Source organism: Citrus clementina, unplaced genomic scaffold, assembly GCF_000493195.1.
Source record: "Citrus clementina cultivar Clemenules unplaced genomic scaffold, Citrus_clementina_v1.0 scaffold_5, whole genome shotgun sequence".
In the NCBI taxonomy this organism is placed as follows: Eukaryota; Viridiplantae; Streptophyta; class Magnoliopsida; order Sapindales; family Rutaceae; genus Citrus; species Citrus x clementina.
Genome location: NW_006262201.1, coordinates 29,631,509 through 29,641,549, shown reverse-complemented (window position 1 = coordinate 29,641,549; position 10,041 = coordinate 29,631,509). Strand labels below are relative to the sequence as shown.

The 10,041-nt window shown below is 33.8% G+C and overlaps 2 protein-coding genes across 4 annotated transcripts in view; both read right to left on the bottom strand.

Annotated features, from left to right (window-relative positions):
• The window catches only part of LOC18041680 (probable aldo-keto reductase 1), a 27,299-nt gene extending 18,950 nt beyond the window's left edge, over positions 1-8,349 (bottom strand). For 2 of the 3 annotated variants that reach the window (XM_024185163.1, XM_024185162.1), the window contains exons 1-6: positions 8,147-8,349; positions 7,891-8,058; positions 7,404-7,607; positions 7,076-7,248; positions 6,670-6,766; positions 6,357-6,510 (exon numbers count right to left, since the gene is read on the bottom strand). In XM_024185163.1, the coding sequence (XP_024040931.1) occupies positions 6,357-6,510; positions 6,670-6,766; positions 7,076-7,248; positions 7,404-7,607; positions 7,891-8,058; positions 8,147-8,206 (856 nt within the window). In that variant the 5' untranslated portion in view covers positions 8,207-8,349. Of the gene's footprint in view, positions 1-5,797; positions 6,235-6,356; positions 6,511-6,669; positions 6,767-7,075; positions 7,249-7,403; positions 7,608-7,890; positions 8,059-8,146 lie in introns of those variants that run through there. The other variant, XM_024185164.1, reaches the window with a different exon arrangement.
• Positions 1,544-3,277, bottom strand: LOC18040753 (perakine reductase). The gene is made up of 7 exons (XM_006432891.2): positions 3,218-3,277; positions 2,932-3,102; positions 2,654-2,857; positions 2,389-2,561; positions 2,111-2,207; positions 1,852-2,005; positions 1,544-1,752 (listed from the first exon to the last, which is right to left on the bottom strand). Exons 1-7 carry the CDS (start codon positions 3,275-3,277, stop codon positions 1,544-1,546), a joined length of 1,068 nt encoding a protein of 355 aa, XP_006432954.1.
• Positions 8,350-10,041: the final 1,692 nt, after the last annotated feature.

The following is a 10,041-nucleotide window of genomic DNA, read 5'->3' as shown; positions in this document are numbered from 1 at the left end:
CGTCGCGCGCGATCTCACGCGCGACGCATAGCCTGTCGCACGCGAGATGCGCACGCTGCGAGCATCTCGCGCGCGACGCAGCACCTGTCGCACGCGAAATGCGCGCAACGTGCGAATCTCGTGCGCGACGCATCGCCTGTAGCACACGAGATGCGCACGCTGCGAGCATCTCACGCGCAACGCAGCACCTGTCGCAAGCGAAATGCGCGCGGCGTGCGAATCTCGCGCGCAACGCATGCGTGCCTTCACTTCCCCTTCCCTTTCTCTTCTCTTTCTCTTCCCTTCCCTTTCCCACATGCATCTCACCCACCACCGCCATTAAACACCACCAACATCAACAACATCCCAAACAACAACAACATCAACAACAACAACAACAACGACAATAACAATTCACCTAGGGTTTTTAATTTTTTCTTTGATTTTGGAGATCTCCGAAGATTTTCAACGTGATTTAACTTCTTTCAGCCGCCGACAACTTCTTCCGCTGCCGATCTACGCTGCCGCCGACGATCTATACAACTTCCAGTGATGAGATTTTGGTGAGAGGGGGGGGGGAATTTGCTTGAGGGAAACGTGAGAATGAGGAGGGCAATTTCGTCCATAATTTGATGATTTGGTTAATATTGAAAGAAAAAAGTTTGAGGGGTTAAAGTTGAAAAATGCCTAATTTTTTTGGCTTTTTTTGTAAATTTTCCGTAATAAAATGATGTTAAATGATCTAATTTTCTTTGCTCTTATTTTCATGATTGACCAATTTTAAAATGGATATATATACTAAAATTTTAGTGGATAAGTATACGATCATATGGTATGTCAATTCCACTTAAGATTTTTTCTAGTAACGAGATTACATATGTACTATATCCTTGTGTCTTTCCGATTGAACAAGTTTTGAGTGCAATCCAATTTGAATCCTATATTGTGCAACCTGTGGTTTCTTTTGGCTCCTGTGGCTGAATTTAGCCTCCTGATGTTACTCTTGATGAATAATTGAATCTACCATGGCTTGTATTTTTTTTTTTTTTTTGATTGAAGGCTCATACCGAACTCATAGTACAAGCAATGCAACGATCATAAACTATTTATAATAGCTTGAGTTTTGAATACCAAGGATTTAAAATTTTCAGAACAATACTTGAAAAGTTGTTGCATTAGTACTCAAAAGGTGGAAAATCGGAACAAGTTCATCTTTTAATTTTAGAGATTACTTGCTGGAAACACCCTTGAGTCGATAGTGATTGCACATTTCCTTCAGTACATAATATTCATTTAGCAACAACATAGCAGGCTCAAATCAAATACATAAAAGCTACCCTGCATTTTCATTATCATTTATTAAAACAAACAGTAGTAATTCTCAACATTGTGACAGAATCTCAAATCATTTCTTTGCGCCTTTGTCGCAAGAAAAACAGTTTGGGTTTTGCTTATCTTGTTGATCCACTTCAATGCTGGTTTGCTAGATTCTGCAATTATTCAAGACATCATTTCTTATAACTTAAGCTAATTAAGTTGCTTATCGGTACAATTTTTACAAATTTCAAATGCTTTTAGTAGCTGGAGGAGGTGGACCATCTTTTGCTGGTGTGTTCGCGAACTTCCAGGAGTAGCGAAGGAGACCGCCAATTACCCCATCCCCTGCTACCTCATTGATGGGAATCACAGAAGAAATCTCATCTAAATCTTCATTTGTAAGTTTCACTCTCAAAGAACCTATATTGTCGTCGAGATTTTTAATCTTTGTTGTACCTGCCAAAAAAATAAAGCACATACAAGGCTTATCAACTCATATAGGAGAGATGTCTATCATGATTGCACCGGTCGATAAGAAAAGAAAGATTAACTCACCAGGAATTGGTGCTACATCATCTCCTTGATGAAGAATCCAAGCAAGTGCAAGTTGTGCAGGGTTGCATTCATGCTTTTCGGCTAACTTTTGCAGACGCAAATATAAGATCTTGTTTTTGTCAATGTTCTCTCCTGAGAACCTAGGATGCCATGTCTTGAGTAAAGATTGGCCATCAGTTAATCAATTCAAAATTACTCTCAAAAGTAACAAGATCAGAATAGCAAATGAACCAATGAAACATTGTAGACTAAAACATACCAGAATACTATTTGCAGGCAAACTTTCAACACTAGCCTTGCCACCAAAAAATCCTCTGCCAAGTGGACTATATGGAACTATCCCAATTCCAAGTTCCCTATAACATAATATTCCAACATGACAATTGCCTCTCATTAACAGAAATCACACTTACAGGAATATACGGATATGTTAACTAAGAGGTAACTTGAGAATCATTTACCAAAGAAAATCTGCTGAAGTTGAATAGATAAAAATGAAAATGGTAACATTTCAATTGCAATTTCAGTATAAAGAACCTGCAAAGTGGGACTATTTCATCCTCAATTGCGCGAGTCCAGAGCGACCACTCCATTTGTAAGGCAGTAACAGGATGAACTGCATGTGCCCTTCTTATAGTATCAGGGCTTGCTTCAGATAACCCGATATACTTTATTTTCCCTTCTTCCACCAACTTCTTAAGTTCTCCCATCTGATAAGAAGCAAAATGCCACCATAACTATTGATGCAGCAACTAATGACTGTTGACAAGGAAATCAGAAATGAAGGCAGCAGATTACGTACAGTATCCTCTATAGGTACCGTTGTGTCAACACGATGCTGATAATAGAGATCAATGTATTCAACATCAAGACGCTTCAGGCTAGCCTCACAGCAGGCTCTAACATACTCAGGGGTACCGTTTATTACAAGGCCACTAACGTCAAATTTGACAACACCAAATTTTGTGGCTAGTTGCACTTTCTCTCTTGGAAACTGCTTCAGAGCCTGAAAAGATTCATCAATTAATTACTTACATGCCAAGAGTTTTCATCTATCGACATTGTGAATTGGTCATTAACCTTTCCAACAAGAAGTTCATTAGCATTATTGGGTCCATAGACGTCTGCTGTGTCAAAAAATGTTATTCCTTGATCAAATGCATGCTTGATTATTGATATGCCAACTTCATCAGGGACAGGATCATTGTACATTCCAGTGAGGCCCATGCAACCAAATCCCAACTTTGACACCTTTAAGACATAAAATTCATCAAAAAATATTATATGAGAAACAATAATGTCTCTTTGTGATTGTTTATATTTTTCATGATGCTGTAAAAGAAAAGAGTTACCAAATGAACTTTACCTCAAATCCTTGCCCACCAAGTTTCACTCTTGGAATCTTGATTCTTTGTTCTTCAGCCATTTTCTTCAAACGTATTCTTCTTCTTCTTCTTCTTTTCTTGATACTGGCTTAAGACTTGTCTCAGACTCTTAATATGCATAGATATGGAGGCATGGGACTAATGACATTTATAAGGAACCAAAAGGAAGGTGGCCTTAGCCCTTAGGCGTAATCCTCGTGTCTTATAATTATTTATTTTTAGAATTAAAAAAAAATCAACTTAACGGTCAATCGAGTCTGTTTTATTGTTTTTGTTTATTAAACAATTGTTTTTATTTATCGAACAATGCTAAATAAATGATAGGGTAAAATTTTGATTAAAATCTTAGGGCAAGTAGCTATCAATCAACTTATTTTTTGTCAAGACATTTTAATCTTCTTAAGCTTTTTATCAAAATTTTATAACCTAATTTTTTATCAAAATAATATTTTTGTTATTGATATTTTTAATTTACACAATAAAATGGGCATGTATGATCTGTACTATGTATGATATCAAATTGAAATTTTCGTACCAATACGATTGAAATGATTGGTTCTTGTAATTATGAAAATTCAAATCATTAGGAAATTAATAAAGATTTTAATTTATTGCCATAGAGTAGTGCGGACGCCCTCATTTTTTTTTTATGCGAACATTCTTTTATGTCGTGGGGTTTAATAGAGTCAGATTTAAATACTATTAGACCACACGATTTTATAGTACATTTAAAAACTGACTTTATTAAATCATATATTTTAATAGTGTGTCTGCATTTAAAAAAATGAAGGTGCCCGCACTTCTGATGTGTGTAATCATTCTCAGATGTAGACACCCTCATTTTTTTAAATGCAGATGCACTGTTAAGTTGTATGGTTTAATAAAGTTAGTTTTTGAATGCGCTATAAAATCGCGTAGTTTAATAACATTAAAATCTGACTCTATTAAACCCCACAACTTAAAAGTGTGTTAGTATAAAAAAAATATGAGAGAGTCTATACTAGATCAGTTTAATAACATTAAAATTTGTCTCTATTAAACCTCACCACTTAAAGTCGTGCACTTTAATGGCATTAAAATCTGACTCTATTGAATCCTACGGCTTCAAAACGTGTCAGCAAAAAAAAAAAAAAATTGAGAGCATCCGTACTAAAAAAGGATTGTATACACACACACACAACAACTATGACCAAAATAAAAATTTAAATTCAAGCATAAACAACAATTTTTCAGTGTTAAGTTGAAAAATAAAAATCTTTAAAATGTCTAAAGCACTGAAATTGAGCCTTATACACTATTCAATTTTAAAAAAACAAATATCTTCATAAAAAAATAATTTAAAACAAACATTCCGTGTGAGGCCCTGCTTGGTATTAATCATGTATTGTATTATAAATTTTTCATTATACAAATATAAAATAAAACTAATTTAACTTCTAAATCACAACGGTAATGCACTGTAGCAGCTTGAGTAGTCTTTGATGACTGCTGACTGCGCAATTGAATTTTGTCACTTCCAAGTTTGAACATCAAATCAAACATATGAATAAGTGACAAAAATTGTAACCTGAAGCTGTAAAGAATCGTATTCTACAATAATCAGGTAAGCAAGTACGTAAGCACCCTTTTGCTAAACTACATTCATCATGTAAGCAAGTATGTAAGCACACGTTTGCTTAACAATATTAATCACGTAAGCAAGTACGTAAACATTCTTTTGCTTTTATTCTTCTTAAAAATTGATAATTATTTTAGGACCCAAAATGGTTAAATACACATATACCAATAAAAATATACCTCACGTCTTCAAAGTGTTTGTAGAACAAAATTACTAGCAGTTAAATATAAATGGATAAGTGAGTGCTCGGTGAATATTATTTACTTAAGTAGTAAATGTTCACTAGAATCTTTAACAACTATACTTTTAAAATTAAGTAGAAACTCAACGATTATAAACCTACCCTATGCCATCTTTTTACTTTTTGGCTAGCAAACCAACTGATTAATCCTAAACTAATTTCCAGTAAAAAAAAAATCTTTAAAAAATATATTTTTAGTATAAAAAGTTATATTTTCAAATATAAATTAAAAGATAAATATAGAATTTGAGGTTGTGTGAGCGTAAAAAATTTGTTAAAAAATAAATAAGTGTCTATTTGAATTTCCATTCAAAATATAATCAATTAAATTTGTCTTTGGCTATTTATGTAATTTTAATTAAAAATGGGTTTCATAAGGACCTTAAAGGGGTGGTAATTGCACCACCGCACCAGTCAGACTTAAATGGTAGTTAATTTGTATCCTCCTGAATGATAAGAGAGTATTCTTAAACAAACAGCAGTTATTTTCCAATCTCCATTCTCACTGTAACTTGAATATAATTTTGCTTCAATAAGTGTTTCATCTACAAACACCATAATTTGCCTGCGAATCGACCTGTATCTGTACTATGATGAAGCAAATGCAGTCAAATTGTTTCCATCCAAAATTTGGATATTTGTAATCTTCATTTTCAAAGAAAGAGAGAGTCGGCAAAAATATTTTAGCAACTTGATTTCAGGTTGTACCTTAAAAAGCCTCACACATATTCTCACTTCACAAATCCGGCACACCATGTTTACAAATATATAGTACATCATAATGATCAAAGTTTTACTCATGAAATTGTTTAGCACGAAGTAATGTACCGGTATCTTGTAAACATGTTCTGACATTTATCTGAGTTTATTTGCGTAAAATACGACATCCCAAGCTCCCAACCCCAAGTGATGATATAGGCAGCATCCGGCAAATATTTTAAGCTCAAAGTTCAAACCTTAAGAGTCTTTTGGAGGTGTGTTTGCAAAATTCCACGATGTTTTGTCAAAGGAATCTGGATATCTTCCTCCTGCAACCTCTTCTGTGGGTACGGCATCAGAAATTTCTTTCAGATCCTCGTTTGTAAGTTTTACTGTCAAGGAGCCAATATTGTCTTCTAGGTTCTTAATCTTAGTTGTCCCTGATGCTCGAAGCAAATTACCAGTAAACATTAGGCAACATTATTTTGATCAGCTCGAATTTGAACTCTATATATTTCTTCAAGTCAACACGTGAATCATGAACTCAAGGATAGAAACTTACCAGGAATAGGTACGACATCATCCCCCTGTTCGAGAACCCATGCCAGTGCTAATTGCGCAGAAGTGCATTTGTACTTTTTGGCAAGGTTCTCTATGCGAAAATAAATACTCCTGTTTCTGTCCAGGTTCTCTCCGGTGAACCGAGGAAGAAAATTCTTATAAAACAGATACATGCAGAATTTTAATAAGCTTCACCACATATGGAACATTAGTCTCAAATGAAACTGGAAAGCTCATGTTGTTTCTTAAAAACATCTATGTTATACTGTGTTATGAAACAAAACGATGCGGACAAACATTGATGAAAAACATACCAAAAAGCTATCTGGAGGCACACTTTCCACAACAGCTTTGCCACCGAAAAATCCACGACCAAGAGGACTGTATGGAACTATTCCAATGCCAAGCTCCCTGCACACTTCAATCTATCAGAAGGGCAGTCTTGTACATGCAAGCATATACTTCCACTTAAAATCTAATCTAATCTATTCTATGCAAGTATTGAATTTTACAAAATTCTATATCTACAGACATTAGGTACAAAATAGTAGATTGGAACAAATAAATAGAATATACTTCCTTTGAAAATCTAATCTATCCTATTCAAGTTACTAATTTTATGAAATGCTATATCCTCAGACACTAGATACAAAAATTAAAGTTTTAGATAGGAACAATTAAATAGGTCCTTAAACACTCTTCATCGCGAGTCGAACGAACCTGCAAAGTGGTACTATCTCATTCTCAATGTCACGAGTCCAAAGAGACCATTCCAGTTGTACAGCTGTGATAGGATGAACAGCATGTGCTCTCCTAATTGTATCTGGGCTAGCCTCAGATAATCCTATGTACTTGATTTTACCCTCTTCCACCAGCTTTTTCATTTCGCCAATCTATATTTTGACAAGGAAATGACAAATATAGTTTTGAACACATTCAATCAATATGGATCCCCACCACTACTGATACAATCAGAATCTAAAAATCATAATTGGGGTCAAAACTCTTCAATTCAGATAGTTAGCCTGAGGAAGAGAGAATCACTCACAGTTTCCTCTATGGGGACTGATGTGTCCACTCTATGTTGATAATACAGATCAATGTATTCCACATCAAGGCGCTTCAAGCTAGCTTCACAACATGAGCGCACATACTCAGGGTTACCCTTCACAATCACAGCATCAAGTCCCAATTCTGCAAACCCAAACTTTGTGGCTACTTGTATGTTTTCTCTGGGCAACATCTTCAAGGCCTGAAAGGAATGAATTTTTTTCCAATAAATTCGGAAAATTTTAACAATGATTTCTATATCCTCAATAATGTGCAAAAATAAATATTCACCAATTCCTTGAACAAACATATTATATTAGGAGTGTGATTCCATAGTTATCAGTTAAATTACTTGAACCATAGCAGCTATCATACTCTTTAGGTTACCGCTTGATCTAGATGTGAATTGTAACTAAATTAATCAAACATAACAAGTGTTTAGTTAAGAGAATTCTTACACAAGTGTCAAGAGTCAAGATCCTAACCTTTCCAAGAAGAATTTCATTAGTATATGGTCCATATTTATCAGCAGTATCAAAGAAAGTGATTCCTTTATTGAAAGCATGCTTTATTATAGAGATGCCATCCTCTTCAGAGACTGGAGAATTGTAACCTCCACTCAGGCTCATGCATCCAAATCCCAGCTTTGATACCTGTAAAAGCAAAAAAACACAATCAGAGAAATCAAACGATCAGGATTAAAAGAACAAAAAAAAAAGAAAATTACAAATGGGTAGTTACCTCAAGGCCTTGGGTTCCGAGTTTCACTCTCGGAACTTGGAGTTTCATCCCTTCTGCCATATTTGATGCTGTGGTTTTGGTTTGTCCTGGTATTCTTTCAATAATTAGTTGGTTGACTTGAGCTTGAGCTGGATGTGGGACAAAAAGGAAAGGAATCTGGTTTGGCTCCAACTCCAAGGATGTGAAGACAGGTACTTTTTTATTTAAAGTGCTGAAACTGGGACTTGACTAGCTTACAGAATCTGTAAGCTACAGACTGCAGCATCAGCCGTTGGATGTGGTTGGATGTGGAGTGAGAAACTAAACAATAGAAAATCGGATGGTGGAATGACGGGAGATGTTTGTTACAGAATCGGATGGTGGGAAATTTCAAAACCTGAAACTGGTTCTGATGGGGGCAAAACTTCCGTTACATTAGCTGTACGTTACAGCTAAAAGATTTTAAATCCTTCGTAAAGTTTATAATTATAAAAAAGTCAATGAGTTTTAAAATTTTGTTTTAAACCCCAAGATGCCTGTGAAAGTCTTTGAAATTTCCCAGGAGGGATATTAGCCACCCTTTCGTCAACATCAATGGCAAAACCTATGCCCCCTCAAGTCTTTATTATTTCTCACAGTTCCCAAAATTATATCCACATTTGCCTCATAGGTTTGTATATCTTCATCTTCTTTTATCACGTTTTTGGTTGGTTTTTTATCTGGCAAAGAAGATTTGATTTTGATCACATTTGGTCTCATCAAACCAACTTATGACTATTAGAGATATTAAATAAACTATTAGAGATATTAAATAGATTTTTATAAATCTCAAAAGAAAGGCAAAGGCAAAGAGAGCAAACCTTGAATAAAATGAAGCAACTTGTAAATTACAAAAGGTTAAAAACTACATCATCATCAAGTTCTAGTGACTGTGCTATTTGCTTGGAAACTTTTACAGATGATGAAACTTGTTGAATTTCTCCTGTATACAATCACATCTTTCATTTAAATTGCATTGATGGTTGTTTGGAGATCAATATAATTGCCCTTTTTGTCGTAATTGTATCTTCGAACTTCAATTTTCTTAAAATTTTCTATTTATATTTACAATAGATTTAGTACAGTTTCTCAACAATTTTTTTTTTCTATATTATCCAATTGAATCTCTAACTTATTCAATCTTACATCTATTCAGTTTTTATTCGTTATATTAATGATCTCTTACTTTAATTTATCTTGATCTTCAATATTGAATTATTTCATTAATTGTTTAGCCTTATAAAATTCTTTGCTCATTTGATCTCCTGAATTTTTAATTTGTTTTATATTTTCGTCATTGAAATTATTAATCTCTTACATTTTGTTTGCACTTTCTATATAATTTATAGATAAATTTGGGTTTCTTAATTTATTTAATAAATACAACGAAGTTCAATTTAATTGATTATTAGCTCACGTGTTTGAATCATTGATCCAATCGAAAAGTTGAAATCTTCCACCTGAAAATCCTTTTCGCCCATAGCTAGAATGTGGTAGCTTATTGGTTTTTATGTTTTTTGAAATTATTAGAAATTTTGGTAATTTATTCATTGTATCATTTTTCTAATAATTCATTAAATTCATAGGATATTCATGATATATAATATCTCTTATAATTTAGGATGCTAGATTCATATTACAAAATCTATGTGAAAGCATTTATGGTGTGTGTAGAAAAAATCTAGTTTATATCTTAAGAGAGACAAGAATTTATAAATACAGGTGCAAATATATATTCAGAATTTGTGGATATTTATGAACATGATAATCATTTAAATTCTTATAAAAATATAGTAAAAACTTTTTAAAAAATTTAAAAATAAATATAAAAAACTATATAATTATACAAAATTAATGAGGACTTATTTGAAAAAATA